At 43.3% G+C, this 20,000-nt stretch overlaps 1 protein-coding gene across 6 annotated transcripts in view; it reads left to right on the top strand.

The window, feature by feature from the left end:
• Positions 1–20,000, top strand: part of xrn1 (5'-3' exoribonuclease 1) — a 23,589-nt gene that overhangs the window by 1,008 nt on the left and 2,581 nt on the right. The window contains exons 2-40 of one of the 6 annotated variants that reach the window (XM_068569322.1): positions 313–545; positions 1,134–1,231; positions 1,512–1,621; positions 1,718–1,828; positions 1,912–1,997; positions 2,109–2,196; positions 2,383–2,551; positions 2,801–2,868; positions 3,602–3,739; positions 3,823–3,986; positions 5,389–5,478; positions 6,110–6,266; positions 6,395–6,514; positions 6,614–6,783; positions 7,726–7,843; positions 7,935–8,030; positions 8,921–9,024; positions 9,237–9,371; positions 9,532–9,694; positions 11,124–11,237; positions 11,373–11,471; positions 11,576–11,691; positions 11,987–12,133; positions 12,999–13,088; positions 13,289–13,424; positions 13,547–13,603; positions 14,942–15,074; positions 15,170–15,239; positions 15,395–15,590; positions 15,692–15,784; positions 15,890–15,961; positions 16,416–16,460; positions 16,561–16,641; positions 17,199–17,336; positions 17,457–17,577; positions 17,689–17,858; positions 18,912–19,028; positions 19,317–19,422; positions 19,520–19,713. In XM_068569322.1, coding sequence (XP_068425423.1) covers positions 313–545; positions 1,134–1,231; positions 1,512–1,621; positions 1,718–1,828; positions 1,912–1,997; positions 2,109–2,196; positions 2,383–2,551; positions 2,801–2,868; positions 3,602–3,739; positions 3,823–3,986; positions 5,389–5,478; positions 6,110–6,266; positions 6,395–6,514; positions 6,614–6,783; positions 7,726–7,843; positions 7,935–8,030; positions 8,921–9,024; positions 9,237–9,371; positions 9,532–9,694; positions 11,124–11,237; positions 11,373–11,471; positions 11,576–11,691; positions 11,987–12,133; positions 12,999–13,088; positions 13,289–13,424; positions 13,547–13,603; positions 14,942–15,074; positions 15,170–15,239; positions 15,395–15,590; positions 15,692–15,784; positions 15,890–15,961; positions 16,416–16,460; positions 16,561–16,641; positions 17,199–17,336; positions 17,457–17,577; positions 17,689–17,858; positions 18,912–19,028; positions 19,317–19,422; positions 19,520–19,713 — 4,713 coding nt within the window. Of the gene's footprint in view, positions 1–312; positions 546–1,133; positions 1,232–1,511; positions 1,622–1,717; positions 1,829–1,911; positions 1,998–2,108; positions 2,197–2,382; positions 2,552–2,800; positions 2,869–3,601; positions 3,740–3,822; positions 3,987–5,388; positions 5,479–6,109; positions 6,267–6,394; positions 6,515–6,613; positions 6,784–7,725; positions 7,844–7,934; positions 8,031–8,920; positions 9,025–9,236; positions 9,372–9,531; positions 9,695–9,804; positions 9,948–11,123; positions 11,238–11,372; positions 11,472–11,575; positions 11,692–11,986; positions 12,134–12,998; positions 13,089–13,288; positions 13,425–13,546; positions 13,604–14,941; positions 15,075–15,169; positions 15,240–15,394; positions 15,591–15,691; positions 15,785–15,889; positions 15,962–16,415; positions 16,461–16,560; positions 16,642–17,198; positions 17,337–17,456; positions 17,578–17,685; positions 17,859–18,911; positions 19,029–19,316; positions 19,423–19,519; positions 19,714–20,000 lie in introns of those variants that run through there. The other 5 variants (XM_068569313.1, XM_068569330.1, XM_068569355.1 and 2 more) reach the window with 5 other exon arrangements.

The following is a 20,000-nucleotide window of genomic DNA, read 5'->3' as shown; positions in this document are numbered from 1 at the left end:
GTCTTTCTCTGACGCTTAAGGTCACCGGACAGCTCAAATATAATTTTGCCCCTCTGTTACATCGGTCTGAATGTCACAGGGAAGAGAGTTTAGCTTCTCTGTGTGCATCAGGTTGGAGGAGACCACAAGATTGGTTGACCCTTTCGTTTATTGTGCCCACTATTTTTTATTGTAAAGCCCCCCTTTGTAGATGTGTTAACTAACTAATGTTAAACAAAACTGCACTGCAATATAGCTAATCGATGCTGAGAGAGCTACTCAAGGCAATTTATGACGCATTGCCTTTTCCTTTTGGTTCCTTTCTTTCTTCAGATTCCAGAGTTTGACAACCTCTATCTGGACATGAATGGGATTATCCACCAGTGCTCCCACCCAAACGACGAGGATGTCCACTTTCGCATTTCCGAGGAAAAGATCTTCGCGGACATCTTCCACTACCTGGAGGTGCTCTTCCGGATCATCAAGCCTCGCAAGGTCTTCTTCATGGCTGTGGACGGCGTGGCTCCGAGGGCAAAGATGAACCAACAGAGAGGACGGCGATTCAGGTAGAGTTAGGGTTGACAAAACACAGAAATTCTCTCCTCCGTTTGTGTGTGGGTGGGTGGTGATATCCAGAGTGGGGTAAACTAGGGTCATCTGACGTGCTCCATGACTGTGTTCCGGCCACAATTTTAGTCTTGTTGTGCATTTCTGGAGTTTGTTTTGAACACTGGTTACTGTTATAAACATAGTATTACCTCATTTTACTTTGCAGCAGTCTCACCCACAAATCCTTCTACGCTCAGCCTCAAAGACAGTTAAACGCAATTGTTCAGTTTGGGTTGTTGCAGTAGCTTTTTTTTTCTTTCGACAGCCAAATGAAGACAAATTACATTTCAACAACACAATGTCGACTGCCAAGTGTACAAAGTGGAACATTCTCTTATTCTGATCTGATCAAGACGACGGATTTTGCAAATGAATTGTGCATAATGTCTGTTATGATTCTGCGATGTTTGTGATGTAGCTTTACAAGGCAGAATGAGTCTCCAGACATTGGCTTTGGTAAAGATGGAAGAAACCAGACTACAAGCTGAGACCGTGAGTCTGACCGTCTCTTTCTCTTGCATCTGTGTGGGCGTCTGTGTGTCCAGGTCGGCCAAAGAAGCAGAGGACAAGATAAAAAAAGCTGTGGATAAAGGAGAAGTGCTTCCCACGGAGGCTCGCTTCGACTCTAACTGTATCACTCCCGGTAGGAAAGCCTCTGGAGCTTCACACAAAACGAACATCACACAATAACAGTAAAATGTCTTCAAAATCTAGAAAAGAGAGTGTTGAATCTTTTATAAATGCATTTGTCATCCACAAGTGTTTGAGAATTGTGAAACGGGTTTCTTTTCGACTCACTTCCTCGCCCACTTTGACTGGGACCTAGCATGTCAGAGTTCCACTTAACTTTCTTTGCAGTTTCTTTTTACCTCTTCAGTTTATTATTATTATTATTTTTTTTAAATAAATCATCCGTCTTCCAGGCACCGACTTCATGGCCCGACTCCAGGAGCAGCTCAAGTATTTTGTCTACAACAAGGTCTCCTCCGACCGGCTGTGGCAGAACGTCAACGTCTACCTGTCGGGTCACGAGGTGCGTCGGCGGCCACTCAAGTTCATGTGATTTCTGATCACAGCTTCCCATGTCTCTCGTGCAACCTTTGCATTTATCTTGTCCCCCCTTCTACAGACTCCAGGAGAGGGAGAGCACAAGATCATGGAGTTCATTCGCTCCGAGAACACCAAGCCGGATCACAACCCCAACACCCGGCACTGCCTATATGGCCTAGACGCTGACCTGGTAGGGCTCTGCGAGCGGGGGTGTGCATCATTGCTCAAACCCGTATGTGGATGCTGACGCCGTCTCCTCTCTCTGTGTCCTAGATCATATTAGGTTTGACCAGCCACGAGCCAAATTTCTCCCTGCTCAGGGAAGAGGTCCGCTTCGGAGGAAAGAAAAACCAGAAAAGGTTCTCTTCGGTCTCTTTTTGTTGTTTTTTAATGGTTTGATTTAATGTTTCACTTGTCTGTTCTGTCCCGTTCCACCAGTTTAATTGTTTGATCTATTTTTATCCCTTTAGGATAACGGCTCCAGAGGAGACAACTTTTCACTTGCTTCACTTGTCTCTGATGAGGGAGTACATTGACTATGAGTTCTCTGAGCTCCGGGTAAGAGAGTCTCACGCACGCACACACACACATTTACACTATTAGCGTTGTCATAAAGAGTTGTTTTCACGTCTGTAAAGGTTTTGACAGATGTTTATGTGCCTTTTTAATGTATTCCACATTACAGTATTGTCTGTATTCTGATGATGTTTTTTTCTTGATATTTTTATTTTTTTTCTTCCCCAGGATAAGATCGGCTCTCATTATGATTTGGAGCGAATAATAGACGACTGGATCCTCATGGGCTTCCTAGTGGGCAACGATTTCATCCCTCACCTCCCCCACCTTCACATCAGCCACGACGCTCTGCCATTGCTGTACAAGACCTACATCAGGGCTCTGCCCACGTTGGGGGGTGAGAGACACGCATCATAACGTCTTACTTATTTTTCAAACAATAATAATAATAATTGTTCAAATGTTTAGTGTAAATATTGCCATGCATATGAAAGGTGCTTATTGTGCTCTTTGGAATCCGTTTCAAGTGTTGCTTATGTCAAATCGTCTGTACATGTCAGTGGACAATGTAGAAACATGTTCAGCATCTATGATGTCCAGCTCGTCTGTAAGAAAAACCCAAACTGAATTCTGTTTTCTGACTCAGGCTATCTGAATGAGAACGGACACCTGAACCTGAGCAACTTTGAGAAATACATGGCGAAGCTTGCTGAGGTGAGGCGACATTGTACATGGATCCATTTTGTGTCACAATTAGTCATCTTCCAGTTTGACATATATACTTTTCAACTTACGCCTCCTTTAAAGAATTCATAATCATTAGGTTTGGCTCTGGGATGATCCTGAATAATATAAATATAGTACCCTGAAACTATATATATATATATATATATATATATATATATATATATATATATATATATATATATATATATATATATATATATATATATATATAAAAAGCCAAACTATAACTAACCCAGAATATTTTAAAAATATTAAAAATGGCAACAGACAACTTTTCAACCCCTTTTTGTATTTCCTTCCAAATCTGCTCAGTAACACGACTACTAAGCGTTCTGCAAAGGAATGCCTCATGATGACATCTTCACAACTTTTGTAGTTAGTTTTAGCTTCTTTTATTTTTATTGGCGTGATTTTGTTTCCCACGTCTTTGGAGTCTTTATTTCCTCGGGAGAAAATAGTCTGTGGCAGACAGAATTGCATAATGAAGCTGATAGGGAACCTGAATGCAGACAGCGTCATTATTCTAACGCCGTTACATTCACTTCATATTGATGAAGTCATGCGGAACCACTTAAAGATTTGTTGCGTTTAGTCTGCAGAGAAGTTTTTTCACAAAGTTAGTGTGAAATTAAATAAGGTTTGTTTCTTAATACACAACTACATGATGCCCCCCCCACCTCCTCTTCCTTCTTTCCTCCAGTTTGATCGGGAACATTTTAGTGATATCTTTGTGGACCTGAAGTGGTTTGAGAGCAAAGTCGGTAACAAGTATCTGAACGAGGCGGCCGGACAGGCAGCAGAAAAGGAAGCTGCCAGCAAAGAAGCCAAGAAGAACGAGGTCTGCTGTTGGGTCAAAATGTTTTATGTACATGTATACACACACATGCATATTCTTGTGAGTAATAACTTGTGTGTGTTTAGGATTCTACCTCGTCAGAAAGAGAGATTGGAGAAGGAAAAGGAGGCAGCGACGAAGATGAAGAAGAGGAGGAGGAGGAGGAGGAGGAGGATATGTTTGAAACTGAGTTCAGACAGTACAAGCGCACGTACTATATGACCAAGATGGGCGTGGATGTGGTGTCCGAGTGAGTGCATACACAAACACACATGCAGTTCATATAAAAACAAGAAGCAACCACAGGACGCAGGGCTCCCTGATGTCTCGCTGCTTACAGACAGACACAGAATGTATAGAAAAGACTCCTCCTTGCATCACAATACCAGCCTGGAGGTACCTGCAATGTCCAAAAGTGACACAAGCGTCGCCACCACACTGGCTATTGACCAAATGACAGAATAGGTAATACATTTAGTTGTGGTGATCTCTACATCGACCAGTCCCATTTTCAGCACAATAACATCAAATATACTGGAAAATAAGTTCTGGTGATACTTTTTCCACAGTCTTATCTAAAATATGTTTACTCCTGTGGTTATGTCTTAATAACGGGTGAAAGAGATTTTTCACGATGACCTTTCAAAGTTCCTCACTTTATTTTTTAAAGTTTCGTTGACACTTAAAAAAATAGTGTTTGTTGTTGTAATGCTCCTCTCGGCCACAAGAGGCTGAAATGCACCACTACTCCATGTTGTAAATGGGACTAAAATACTTCTTGTTCCTCCTGGTGAGCTGACATAACTTGCTAACACACAATATATGTTTTTGTGTTTAGAGTTTACAGATACAAAAAATTATAATCAACAAAAAATAATCCTGGCCAAACCTTTTTTTCCATCTGCTTTTACAATAGATTACATTTCATTTAAAAGACTCTTTTATCCAAAGCCCCTTAGATTTTTGCTCTATACACTGTAGACACAGCAACAAGAGCAATTCGGGGTTAAGTGTCTTGCTCAAGGACACATTGACCTGGATAAGCAGAGCCGGGGCTTGAACCACCAACCCTTTGATTGAAAGACTCGAATGCTAACATCTGAGCCACAATCATCAAATCATTAACACAGAAACCTCTCATATACCTTGTTATATTAAAGATTTCAGTTTCAATTGTTCAATTAAGTCTTGGAAGGTGCTTGTGTAGTTTACTCGCTCTCAGCAAGGCAGGAAAAGATTCTGAGAAATGAACTGAAACATATGTTGATTTAAACAGTACGTACCTTTTACAAATAAATATATATATATATATATATATATATATATATATATATATATATATATATATATAAAAAACAAAACAATATCTCATGATATCACATCAACTTAAAAAAAAGAAAAGAAACATACACTTTTATTAATCCCCTTGGGGAAATTCTTCTCTGCATTTGACCCATCCTTGATGAGGGGGCAGTGGGCTGCCCTGTGGGGCACCCGGGTTGAGTGCCATGCTCAGAGACACTTCGACGTGTGAACTGTGGGGGGACTGGGGATCGAACCGGCTACCTTGTGGTAACGGGACGACCTCTCATCCCCCTGAGCTACAGCCGCCCCTACTTGCAAGTGACACTAAAATATTCTCTCATTTGCAGTGACTTTCTCGCCACGCAGGCCAAGTGTTACGTGGAAGGTATCCAGTGGATTCTCCACTACTATTACCACGGGGTTCAGTCCTGGAGCTGGTGAGAACTTTCTATGTATTCTATATCGTAGCTATGATACATTCATACCTTGCCCAAGTATGAATTCCTCTTCGCTCTGCAATCACATCATAAAGTACGCTTCTGTCATCATCTACGTGATGTTTGTTTATGTCCAAGATCACCTCAAAACAATACAAAAAGTTACAGGACTGAGCGTTAGGTGTCTGTTACCAATATCTTCTAATGCTGTTCACTCCACAGCTGGCTACGGCCCTGCTTATGTTGGTAGCAAGTGTACTCTGATCTGATGTGAAAGCAGCCTTACCCTCTACTCTTTTTCTTCTCAGTCCCCCTGGAGATTGATGGAAAATTCAAATTATGTATCAAATGTTCTTGAGAAGTGAGGGAGTATCGGATAGCTTGAGCCTCGCAGGAAATGTTTACACATTTCTGTACAACAAGTGCAGTTTCGGTGAAAGCTACAGTCCGTAGTCAGGAAAAAATACATTGCTATGAGTCAGTTCAGTACTACCCGGTTATGAAAGGTAATGCAAAAACCAATTTATAGTTGGAGACGTTGGTCAGAGCATGTGGCTCGCTTTCCTTCATCTGCCCAGTTTGTTGTGTGTATTGAGATCACATATTAAATCATGTGTGCCTGTCTCTCCAGGTACTACCCCTACCACTACGCCCCCTTTCTGTCTGACATCAAGAACATATCAGAGTTAAAGTTGACCTTTGACCTCGAGAAACCCTTCATGCCTTTCCAGCAGCTCTTGGCAGTCTTGCCCGCTGCCAGCATGGAGCTGCTGCCTGAGAGCTACCGGGTAACGCACTCACGCTCGCACACACAACGCAGTATGTCTGCACACACTTCATTTTCTGATTCCACTCGGTGCACGTATTGTGCAAGATCCAAAGGTGACAATGTATTTTTTTATTTTTTATGTCACAGCACCTAATGACCAGTGAAAACTCCCCCATCATTGAGTACTACCCAGTCGACTTTAAAACAGACCTCAATGGCAAGCAGCAGGAATGGGAGGCTGTGGTTCTTATTCCATTCATAGATGAGGTACACACACACACACACTTTCATACTTACTCACACGGAGGAAAAACCCTGACTTAATTATGTTAAAAAAGGCGTGTGTGTGTGGTGTTTATTGAACAGAAGCGCCTACTCTCAGCCATGGATCCCTTTAATAACAAGATGACGAAAGAAGAGAAGGGCAGGAATCGTCACACGGAGTGTGCGGTTTACTCGTACGACTCCGAAAACGACTTCACATACGCTTCCAACCTGCCTCTGCTGTTCCCCGACATCATCCACTGCAAAGTCAGGTAGGGGCACACACACACACACACAATCAAAAGATTGGTGATATCCCAAAACAGTGTTTGCACTGCGATGTGTTTCAAGGCTTAAACACAAGATGCTAGCAGAGGATGATGATCGTGTGAGGTGAGATTTTAGCAGCGGTGCTCATAAGTCAAGGAGTTATAAAGGATACACAGATTTAGTATTGTACTTTTAGTAGAATTGGATCCTATTGGTTGCTGCGTAGGAGTTTGTGTAACCCATGTGATCCAAACATTGCCAATAAAAAATATAGCATGGTTTAATCTAACAAATAAGTTTACCTAAATCTATATTTGTTGGCGTGTAGACTTTTAAAAACAACATTTTCACTACAGTAAATATATTTGCTCGCACTTGAGGCACACAATAGGAGGCACACACTGACATGTTTTTCCCCAAAATAACTCAATAGAAGCCTTGAAAGAAAGAAAATGATATTTGGTACAGCCCCAAATATAATTAATGAGTGTAGCCTAATCTTTTCCTGAAACTGTTCAAAAATTAAAAAAATATGTTGAAATGGAATTAATAGAAATTCAACAAAGCAAATGTTTATTTTGACTATCAAACATTGTGACTGAAGCTTGGAACAAACACTGCGTGGACATGTTTTCATGAATAAGTAGTGATCAAAGTACATTTGTCAAAACATGAATGTTACATTTTCTTATTTAAAGTTGTATAAGTAGTGATCAAAGTACATTTGTCAAAACATGAATGTTACATTTTCTTATTTAAAGTTGTATTTAACACTAAAGAACTCAGCTGGAATGAAAGCCAGTGGGGAAATAATTTTGTGTTTTTGCAGCATTTGATCTCTTCCCTGTCAGATTCAATTCAGGAAATAGCTTCTTTTCCATTTTCTTTGGTGTGCGCTTTCACACACAAAGCTGCAGGTTGACCGTGTTGTTTGTGTGTCACAGGAAAACAGACATCTCAATGGACGCCTGGCATGTGGCATTGGACCACGTCAGCCGACGCTTCGACCGCTCAGCTCTGTACTTCTGTGGCTTTCCCACGCTGCAACACATCAAACACAAGGTGTGTGTGAATATACAGGCTCTGATGGAAGGGTAGACTACATGGAAGGATAATTATGAAGAATAATCTCCACTTTCTTTGTCCCTTCTAGTTCTTCAAGAAGAAGAGCGGGGTGGTCGTGTTCCAGCAGAGCAGCAGAGGAGAGAACATGATGCTGGATATCCTTCCCAGCCCAGATGGAGAGCCGGTGAGCTTTCATTTAATTTCATTATGACAGATCTGTGTTTTTTGCAGATACAGCGCTTTACAAACTGTCCTTATCAGGAGCAACCGGGACACGATGGTTCCTGATGGCGGCGCAGCCGCCACCAGTGTGCTCCTGCCATGAATGCTAATGATCTTTGAATTGTTTTTACATCAGAGATCACTCCCCGCCATTAAAAAAAAAAAACGCCAACGCATTATTCTTTTTGGTGAAAAGGTCAGAAAATATGGGCAGTACCTGTGCAAAGTTGATTTTGCAGTGGCATTCATGTCGTATTTCCCCGCACAAAGGTTATCTCTCTCATCTTAATGCAACACAGCAGCTCTGAGACAGGCAGACGACGAGGAAAAGAAATCCTTTAACTGTTATTTTAATTCCCTTACTAATTTGGCGCTCTCTCTTCCAAGTAATCCAACCGCGTTCCTGAAATGAAATCTCACACTTTTTGGACCCTCATTGGCCTGGGAATCTGCACGGAGATCAGTAGCTCTTGAGAGAGCATTTAGTAACGTAGCGGGATGCTCATGGAGTAACTGAAGCTACGCGGGGAGAGAGTAATCAGCTGTCGGCTTTTGGTTTTGGTTTTAAGCTATCGTTTTCATATCGGCCATTTAGAAAGATCCACATTGTAAAACACACAGCTGAAAATATTTCAAGCAGACTTATTTATCACTTGTGCCTCACTTTAAAAAGACAATCTAATATTCGAAGAGTACAAAAAGGTCTGCGCCATAAAACGCCATTAATATATGCCATTATCTATCAATATTATTTTCCTATTTCACTTCAGTAAAAAGTGTAACCCAGTTCAGTAAATTCAGTCCTGATCATAAACACAATATGTAAATTCTTCCCCTCTCTTGTCTCTTCAGGTTTGTGACCATGTTGCTGCACAAGTGCTGGGGAAGTCCGTGTTCGTCAACTGGCCGCATCTCGAGGAAGCTCGCATCATCGCCGTGTCAGATGGACATGTCAAGTAAGAATTAGCACTCAGTCAATAATGACAATTTTTTTTTTTTCCAATCTGGAGATTCTACGCATGTATCAATAATCAGTGAATGAGTTGGAGTACAGCTTGTGTCCAGGGTGTGCGGGTCTTGCAGTGATCTTTCCAGCCACAAAGCTGGCGGGCTTTGTGTCTGCGTGAAGCACGAGTCGGCTAAGTGGAGGTTTTTCCCTGTTTTGCAGGTTCTGTCTAGATGAACCGCCTGGAGTCCAAAGAGTGTATGATAGGCCCACCACCCCTCCCCCCACCAAAGTCACATGCCTGCCTGACAAGGAGCAGAAGGACTGGGTGAAGGACGTGCAGGGAATCACAGAATTGTAAGTCTCCGTGAACACAGCTGTTCCTTTTCTTCGTAATGTTCTTTAGGAAATGTATTGCGGTCGTTCGTTTTCGTGGCTGAGTGGAGAAGATAAACTAAACTTGTGTGTGTGTGTGAGAGATATTCTGTACTTTTAAAGTGATCTGTTTTTCTCCCAGTTTCATGAAGAGGAAAGGCATCATGGTAAATGACACGTCGGTGGTTTTGTACGGTCAGTTGCTGTCGGGAAGGAAATACATCCCCAAAGCCAATGGCGTGGTGGAACTCGAGAAGCAGTGGTCCAAGCAGGTCCTCCCCTTCGCCTACCAGACCATTGTCAAGGTACACGAACACACATGAATACACGGATAAGAGTCATTGGGCCTGTGAGACACCAAGCACCATAAATGCAGTTTGTTTGAATCAACAATACACATCTGCATCAGGAGCAGTGTAGGCAGCCGAGTTCTTCATGCAGAGCTGTGGTGTTTTCCAGCAGGGCCACGAGGCAGCAGGGTCGCTCCATAGCAACGCTCCGACAGCTCCCAGTTCATTACGCGAATGAAGAGAAATACAAATAAAAATTACGAGATCCAATAGATTGGCTCCTTTTTCGCTGTTCAGACTTTTGTTTTAGTTTTTTGAAGTTTGCGTTTTTTAAGCATCACTGACTGCTTTTCTTCTTGATGGGTATCCATCATTTGAAACAGGTATTCAGGTTTATAGAGTAATAGTGGTAGCTGAATGTGTTGCAGTTATCAAATTAATAGAAATAAAAAATATTTTTTATGTTTTCATTTTCAAAATAATGAATAAATCCTGGTTGTCACTTTCTTGCAGCCATTGTTGATTATGTTGTAATATTATTGTTATATTACAACTAGAAGTCATTTAGTCCTGCATAAAAACATGGAGTGCCACAAATCTTGCTTTATACAGCTTGGAAGACAACAAACCCTTTTTGCTTTTTAAAAGATAATAATAATTATAATAATAATAATAATAATAGCTTTATTTGTATGACACCTTTTTTGAAACGTAGTTTACAAAAGGGTATTGGCAGACGAAGAAAAGCAGGAAACAAGACAAAATAATCACAGAAAACGAAACGGTGATTCCAAACTAAAGCGGTTGGAAGGGAAACACTAATAAAATACTATTATAGATGAAACAAAGAACACATGAATACAAATAAAATAAAACTTAAAATCATTACAATAAAAGCACATAATCACATTAAAGTATCTAAAAAGTGATTAAGAAGAGATTGCTAATTCTGCCGGCAGGTCGCTCCAAAGCCGAGCTGCCCTGGTGGCTAAAACAAGCTCACCTTTCAGTTTAGAGCCTCGACTTTTCCCAAAAAGGTTTAATTAAATTTCAATGAACCGTTGGAAGGGTGTTAACCTTCATTTGCAGATTTGTTAAATAACACAACCTGTACTTGCTATAATATGAATTGGTTTTATTTATTTCTGTTAAGTTTACTTTTAGGTTTGTTATCCATTAAGTCTGTAAATAGGCACCTGCTGAGTCTTAGAATATACAAACGCGCTGCTTATAAGCAGTGTGTCAGAAAAGCAAATGATATATCGTGGTTATTATCAAGGCACCGTCGAATAACGTATTTGGTGGGGGAAAGTATGCTGTTTGTATGCACGGTCTCACAGACATGTTAACTAACCCAAACTGCTAAAGACTCCCTCCCTCCCTCTCTCCCCCGCCCTCCCCGTGCCACTCGCTCACCATATTCCGTTTTCCGTCGTCTCTTTAGGACATTGAGGCCTTCTACTCGTCGGTGACCTGCTTCAAGAGCTTAGACGAGCTCTTTCCTCCAGCAACCACTGTGTTCATGGTGGGGAACCCGTACTATGGCAACATGGGCGAGGTGAGGGGCCGCCGTCCTGCAAGATTCCCAGAGTGTTCTTTTGGTTATTGTGTGCCATTTGTGGAAAGGGAAGCCGGCTCGACTGTAAATGTCTCCTCCCGAATCTTCGCCCCTCTTTGTTCCTTCACTCCACAGGTGCAAGACTCGAGCGACGTCATCAAAGACGGCCGGGTGCGGGTGGTCTTTAACGTGCCGCACGAGCCACAGCTGGAGCCGCTGATCCAGAATCAGCACGTAAGAGACGCGCCGCCATGCGATGCCACTGAGAAATAGTGTTTATTCTCCCCCCATTTGTGCCTCACATGCCTGCGCTTGTTTTTGCCCCCTCCCTCCCGCAGAAGTACTGTGTGAAGTACTGCCCCGGGTACATCCTGGCGTCTCGTCTCGGCATCACCAGCTACCTCGTGTCCCGTTTCTCAGGAAGCATCTTCATCGGCAGAGGCTCCAAGAAGAAGTGAGTGGTTCAAGCTGGGAGGCACAGGATCTATTGTAGTTAGGCTATACATTTTCTTTTTTTTTTTTATAAAATATGTACGAATTTACACGATCATGGCCTGTTTTGAATCTAAAGCCTAATCAGATCAATATTAGTGTGATATGACATGGGAGTTGGCTGAGGCATAAATCTGTAACGCAGTGTACCTGCACATTTTTCAGTGGAGCGAAGGGTTCCGCTAGTTTTGATCTCGACCCTTTATGTTCCCTGCCATCCCGCTGTGCACCAATGTTCCCCCCTTCACTGTTTGCAGTCCCTGTGGGGAGCAAAAAGCTAACGTCGGCCTCAACCTGAAGTTCAACAAGAAGAACGAGGAGGTTCCTGGATACACGAAGAGAACTGAAAAGGAGTGGCTCTACTCTTCTGCTGTGGAGGAATTGCTGGCAGAATACCTGGACAGGTAAACAAAAACCACTGAGAACATTAAAGAGATAGTTAGAATTGCTAAAATGGGGTTTTATGAGGAACGTATCCATAGTCGGTGTATTACTCGAAGGCTTTAAAAAAAAAATCTGTATGTGGTGGCTTTAGACAGAGTAGAGATAACGGCTTAGGTTTCTAGATGAAGAAGTGAAAATATTCTAAATCTAGATATACACTTAACTTTTTTCAACTGGGGCGTGTCTGCTAGGCCCGCTGGCCGGATCCGGCCCGCCAGGGGGTCCAGTCCAACAGAAGAAAAAAAATTAAAAAATAAATATATATATACACATATATATATATACAATTTAAACTAAATTTAGCGGAGCTGGGATTCAAACCGCTGATCCTCTGCTTATAAGATGGACATGCAAACCATTGATCCACAGCCGCAATTGATGTGAGCACTGATATTATTGTGTTACAGGTTGTTAAACATGGATCACGTCATGAAAGTGGCGTCACAAACGTGTCACAAAGCGAGAGAACCTGCAGAGCAGAGCCTTAGGCAGATAAACGGAGGGCTGATGTCTGAATGTTTGGTCTTTATGTTTCTAGTTAATTGTTGAAAGACCTTCAAATAGAGTTTATCATCTAAAAACCTTCACCAATGATTTAAACATAGAGAAACATTGTCGTTAATTATGCGTTATTATGCTGTGATTTTTCTGGTCCGGCCCACTTGAGATCAAAATGGGCAGCATGTGGCCCCTTCACTAAAACGAGTTTGACACCCCTGACCTACAGTCTAAAACAGCATACAGGGGAACAATGTTTAGTTAAAAGATGCACTATTTCAACATTATAAACGTTTTTTTCTTTCATTTATTTAAATGCTTTTGTAGATTTTCTGAAGTATTCAACTTGGTGTCCAGAAACAGTCATGATGATGTTTTCTATGAAGATGACATCTGGCCTGAAGAGGACCAGAACGGGTAAACAACACACGCACGCGCACACACACACACACACACACACACACACACACACACACACACACACACACACACACACACACACGCATTTCCTCCTCATGAACCTTTCTTAGCGTTAGCCGTTTGAACAAACTCTTTTATTAGTGAATTCACTGAATGGATGTTGTACTGATCGATGATTCCCCCCGCCCCTCCTGCAGTGCAGAGAGGGTCAGTGAGATCACCTCGTGGTTGAAGGGTCATCCGGTGAGCTCCATCGGCAGGACGTCCTGTGACCTCCAGGTGCTGGACTCCGCCATCGTGGAGAGGATCGAGGATGCGGTGGAGAAAGCCAAGGTGACATTGGCATTCAAAACGGGCTCAAACCCCAGAACTCCTCCTCCAGCGGCTCTGAGGTTCCATTCACACCCTCTCTTCGTCTCTTTGTCTCTCTCTTTCTCCCGCCGTCGTTCTCTTAGGTGAAGAAGAGCACCAAGAAAGTCCGCGTGACAGTCAAGCCTCATCTCCTCTTCAGGGTGAGTGTATCATATGAGTATATATAACATATTTATTTGATACATTACTTTTTATATTCATCGTCTTTTGGGCTGACTTCTTGCACGTCACTTAAAATTGTACAAAAATATTAGTTTGTGTTCCCATCCCATTAAGATCTTTTTAATCAAGCCTTGTGTGAATAAAAAGAAGAATAGAAGAGTGTAAAAACCAGTCAACGTTTTAAAAACATTACCTATTACAAAGATTATGTTAATAAGTTTATACATTACTGTGTGTTTTTAGACCAACAGCAGCCAAATCAACGAAAAGAACACTGACAATTAAATTGAAATGGATCGCTTTGCAAAATTAAGAGATAGAAAGTATTTAAATATTTCCATCCCAATTAAAAAATGAATTCGTCGTCAACCAGAAATGTATTTCTCGATTATTTTTAATGGAGCTGATTTTTTAAGCACAAAAAGCCAAACATTCTCGAGGTCCGGCTTCTCAGCTGAGAGAATCTGCTTCATTCTGCTGTGATTTGTGACCTTCTTTTGGTTTGGTTTCCGTTGGTTGGAAACGGTGCATGGTCTTTTATAGGGCGCCTTTCTAGTCTTCAGACCACTCAAAGCACTTTACACTAGGTGCCAACATTTCACACACACACACGCACACACTAACGGCACAGGCTACCGTACACAGTGCCTGAGCCACAAAAATAAATAATGAATGTTGAAGATGTGAGGTATTTGTGGCTTTTAGGTCTTTTCTGACCATTTAAAGCCAATACATTTGACTTGTGTCTTCAACAATTGAAGCAAATATACAACCACAAGAGAAGGTGGACGTGTAGCAGGCATAGTGATTCTGAGGAGGATACGGTGTTGCATCAATTATTATTGTTGTTAGTATCGTTGTCCTTATTATTGTTATTATTATCAATGGCCTTGTATGGAAGGCAATGCATTGCATATAATAAACACATAAATCATATGGAGTCTGCTCAGAAAACCAGTACGATGAAGCTCAGCATTTACAGTAACGCGCTTCTTTAGCGCCACCCGGAGGAAATGTGACAGTGTGGAGTTGGGGGCGTGCGTTATTATAATGAAACAACAGTGATGACAATGAAATGTATATGTGTTCCGTGCATTCCACCAAAAATAAAAGTGAAAGTTTTGAGAAAAAAGTAAACTAATAATCCGTGTTTTAATTTAGTTTTTCCATTTTGTCCCAAGGCCATTTTAAGTCCATAATAATATTACCAAGAATGAATAGTACTCAAGTGCTTGTTGAGCCCTGCATATATACTTACAAAGTATTAATTGTGTGTGTGTATGTGTGTGTGTGTGTGTGTGTCTGTGTGTGTATAGCCCTTGGAGCAGCAGCAGGGAGTGGTTCCAGACCCGGATTCAGAGTACCGCCTGTTTGACAGAGTCATTAACACCAGGGAGAGCTTTTCCGTCCCACTGGGACTTCGGGGAACCGTCATCGGCATAAAAGGAGGTGAGGACGTCTTCATACCGGTGAAATGTCCACAATATATGTAAATATATACACACACTCACTCTTTTCCATTGTGCCTGTCCTTGTGCCTTCAGCCGAGCGCGAGGCGGAGGTTCTCTACGAAGTGCTCTTTGATGAGGAATTTGCTGGAGGTCTCAACATCAGGTAATTGCATCTGCAGTGATCATTGCGCTGCATTATTTAATCTCCAACAGAGCAAAGCATAATGAAGTACATGCAACAGTTGCACATAATCACTTTTTTTGTGGGTATCTCAGTCAAAGCCTTCCACTCTTCTCACATGACTCCTCCCTCTTCAGGTGTACGTCACCTCGCGGTTACCGCCTCCCACCCTGCGCGCTCATCAACCTTTCCCACGGAGCGAGAGTGGATCACGGCTCCCACAAACTCACTGCCATCGTCAAACCTCAGCCGGCCACGGCCGCCAACTTCAACTCCCAGCGGCAGGTGTCCAACCTGAACCACTCTCCACGGTCTCCCTTCACACCGGCACAGGTAAGGGCGGAGTCACCCCACGTATTAATTTTCAATCCACCTCGTCATGTTCTGTCCTCTTACTACCTTTCGTTCTGTGTTCCTCCGCTCCACTTGCGCAGCATAACAATAAACACGGTGTGGTGAAGGCACCCTCCCAGGGCAACAACAGGAACTCTCCCTCAAAGGGTCTGATCCAGAAGCAACAGGCCAAGGTGAGCAACGACTCCGCTGTGTGCAGAGGCCTGTTTTAACCATGCAATTTTACCAACATACACATTATTGTTGTACTCATTTTGTGTCTGTCTCCACTGCTCCAGGAGTACACTAATGTGTGGCAGTCTCTACAGAACACCGGCCCTCCTCTCAAGCCTCCTGTCCACTGGCAAAATGTACGTCTGTGTGTGAGAGTGTCTGTCTGGAGGCCTATTACTAAAAATGGTGCTCATATTACTTTGCATATTTGTTGTGGTTTGAAGTTTGCAACTTTCGAGCAGTGATTTTTCTCCATGAGATCCTTTGATATTGTGTCAGAAGTGGGCACATTTAATGAATGAAATGGAACTCAACACGGGTGAAGGAGAAGACATCAGTAGAGGAGACATACATAGCTAGTTATAGATAACTAATAATTCCAATCATTTCTGTCTTTGTTGGATTTTAAATGTATGGACCTTCTTTCATTGAAACAAACTGGTGTGTGTACACGTGTGTATGTGTGTGTGTGTGTGTGTGTGTGTGTGTCTGTATGTGTGTGTGTGTGTGTGTGTGTGTGTGTGTGTGTGTGTGTGTCTATGCATGCGCTCGAGATAAAAATACGACAGCATTTTGTTTTTCCAACTCTAGGAAGGACTTTCCCAACAGGGGAAGAACCAGCAGTCCAACAAAGCCGTAAGTACACGTGCTCAGACCACCTTAGTGTGCGTGCGTTGTACTTGCATGATTGGATGCATGTTATATTTACACTTGTATGTGAATATGTACTTTGCAGGTCCCAGTTACCGGAATCAGACTGTTGAAGAAAAATGAAGATGTCAACTCCCTTTTCCCCCCACAGAACACAGCCAATAAGGTAAACACACGCACACACTTTGAATCTTCTTTTCCTTGACCTATTCTTCTGCTAATCACTTGATGTGCATCTTTTAGCTGTAAGGAACAGCTCAATGGGTACAACAAGCTCAGAATCCTCAGTCCGTATGTTCACGTAAACCACAGATATGAAACAGTAGAATGTGACGCGTACAGTGTGGCGACCATCTCACTTTGGTCCAACTTGCTTTCATTAGAACATATGGTGTTCATCAATTGAGTCGCACTGGAGTCAACCGACGCAGGATTTTTGATTTGATGATGAGCGGAAGAAGAGCCTTGTAAATGAGGACTTGTTTTAATTGAATTAAAGTATTCGGTTGGAATGTATCGCTCCTTCAGCAGAACTTCTCACAACTGTCATAAAAAAATCAACCTCCATCTATTCTGCACTGACTCGTTTGAAAGGCATGTGATGGTGAACACGGCCATCGTCCCGTGACTTGTTGGATCTACTGTTTTTATATCCACGGTGTAGTCTGAAGTCTGCTCTGTCTGCTTCTATGCTCCCTTGTATACATATTCCTTTTGCTTTAGACGTCAACTGAGTTTGAGGACCTGATTGCCAGTCTTAAGATCTCCAAGGGCAGCCAGCAGACCCCGCCCCCTCCTGCTCCTCCACAAGCACCCACCAGCCAGGGTGACGGCCCGCTATCCCCGCAGTCATTCGCCATGGTGAGTATCGCAGACTGAAGGCCGCTTAGATCTGGGAGGAGTCAGAGCCTGTGATGTCATTACTACTGTTATGAGGCAGGTCGTTGAGCGGGGTTTGTTCCCTTGCTCTTATTTTCGCAGAAGGGAACCCTGATGCTGAAGGAGATGCTCAAGATCGATGGAACAGGAAGTCCCTCCCCCCAGGACTCAGGTGATATCGACGGCCAGCAACACAACAGGCGGCGGTCGTCCAAGAAACTAGGTAAGTAACCGATTATGACACCAGAGGTTCCACAACCAGATGTACAAACCCCTCTCTGTGTACAACTTACGTCATGTCCGCCCCCCCCCCCTTCCTCCCAATTTCCAGCAGCCAATATGAACGCCCCATTCGGTGAAAACGCTGCAATAGCTTCCCCCGCATTGGCCGGCTCTACCAACCTCCCCAGCGCCGTGCTGACCAGCAAGGTGTCGGAGCTGGCATGCGTCTGCGTGGGGCTGGGAATGGCTCCACCCGACTTCAGCTTCATAAGCAGTCGACAGGTTTGTCCTTTGCGTCACAAGGCGGAAATATGGGCCTCAAGACCGCCCAACCAGACTCATTTATGGCAGCATGCTTTAAGGATCCCTCATGGATGCTTTGGACTCACGCTTTCTTAGATATTGCCAGTGTTTCCCCTAGGTTTACAGCTACGCTCTCAGTTCATGCTCCATGTTGAGGTGAGATCTTCCGGTTTTAAAAGACGTAACAGCAGAAAAGACTGCACAGAGACTTTGCGGAGGTTGTCTTTTGGCAAAATGCCAAAAATCGCTGAGTCGCGCATGTGCAGCCTAACCTGTTAACTGTGAACATTTACCCGAGCACTTTGGCTCGTTTCACTTGGAGCATTAGAGCTGCTCTGGTTCAGAGAGCTGCTCCGGTGATCCTTGCAGGAGGTCTACTGTTGCCATCTTCTACCTGGGAGCGTTTAAAACGCAGATATAGTTGTCTGCTTGCGACATATTATTCTACGCTCTCTGCCCGCTGCTGGGTGCTCAGCGCTCACCTGTGTGCGCGCACGTGTCTCAGCGCATCGGGATGGAACAACGCGTGCGCGATACAGAGCGCAGAGGAGAGGAAAGAAGAGTTTACGCGCGACCACGTAGAGATATAAATGACAAGCTGTCATGTAGATCTTGTCAATAAAATACGGCCGTTTAGTTTGTTTAATAACAGAACAAGGTGTAGACCTGTTCTATAGGAAAAAAAAACCTTAAATGACGTATTGTGATCTGGCGCTATAGAGAAAAATACAGGGGGGCGGGAGGTTTCTTCAGCGGGGCGCCCCGCCCCCCCCCTAATCTAATTGTAGGGGAAACAATGATTGCTATTGACTGACTGATGACTTACGAGCTCCTCTGAACCTTCCCGTAATTGGTAAGGGCCACAGGCAATAAGCAGTGGGGAGATAAAAACAGTTTGCTCATTTGTATTGTTTGGGACGGTACGTTTGGCGAACAGCTAACAGAACTACACACAGCTCTGATGCCAGAAACCGTTATTTTGTTTGTTTGTGTTATTAGAAAGAAATAAATACGGCCCTCTGCCGCCCACAGGGTCGGGCATTTGTGTGTCAGGTGAAACTGTCCAATGGGTTGATGGTTCACGGTCCGCAGTGCCAATCAGAAAGTGATGCCCAGGAGAAAGCTGCCTTCTTCGCTCTCCAAAGACTGGTACGACACACACACACACACACACACACACACACACACACACACACACACACACACACACACACACACACACACACACTCACACACACAGTCATACAAGCAACTAGTTGGATCAGACTTGGATCAGCATGTGGATTCTCCAAGAAAAGAAAGAATATGAACCATTACATTATGGAATCATTGATATTCTTGTACCATTTAGCTTTTGCTTTAGAGGTTTCCTATTGGGATTATCAGTTCTGAAGGTTTTAGAGTTCAGATCTCTGTCTGTGTCCTGCTTATCTGTAGAACTCGGTGGGATCTGGCTTCCCCCTCCCACCTCCTCTATACCCGGGTATGGGTCAGATACGACCCCCGACCTTAGGACCCATAACCCCCGTCTTCAATCAACAAGGTCGGTCTTCCTCTCCTTTCATTTCAGAGCACAGTGACTCCTCGTATCTACAATTCCTTTGTTTATTTGAACCTCCTCTATGGGCTTTGTCCTCCAGGTGGTTTGCTGCTGCCCCCCCAGGGTTTCGGGCCCGCCCCCATGTGGGGTATGCCGCTGCCTCCCCCTCACCACCCCCACCACCACCAGAACCAGCCGTTCTTCGGGCCGACGGGAACCTTCCCCGGTGCCACCCGCCCCCAGGCTGCAACAGCGCTGCCCATTGGCTCACACAACCAGTTTATTCCACTCCAGGTACGTAGATATAATAAATGCATAAATAAATATTATATATTTATATTATATATTAGGGCTGGGCAGATTAACTGAACGTTGATCTGGCAATTCTTTAACGACATTAACTATTTGATCATACGTTAACTGCATGTTGTTGTTTTTTGCACTTTTTTTTTTTGCATCGAGAGGGGCTTATCGCTTTAAATCTCTCCCAGATGGCTCAGTTCAGACCTTGTGTCTTAAGGCGCTCCCAGGCGTGCCCGCATGAGGTCAATCAAACATGAAAAATAAATAAATAAGATGAA

This window comes from Clinocottus analis, unplaced genomic scaffold (assembly GCF_023055335.1).
Source record: "Clinocottus analis isolate CAN_PGR_092001 unplaced genomic scaffold, fCliAna1.0.p SCAF_11, whole genome shotgun sequence".
Lineage (NCBI taxonomy): Eukaryota > Metazoa > Chordata > Actinopteri > Perciformes > Cottidae > Clinocottus > Clinocottus analis.
The sequence above is the reverse complement of the archived record's forward strand: the minus strand, read 5'-3'. Positions and strand labels throughout refer to the sequence as shown.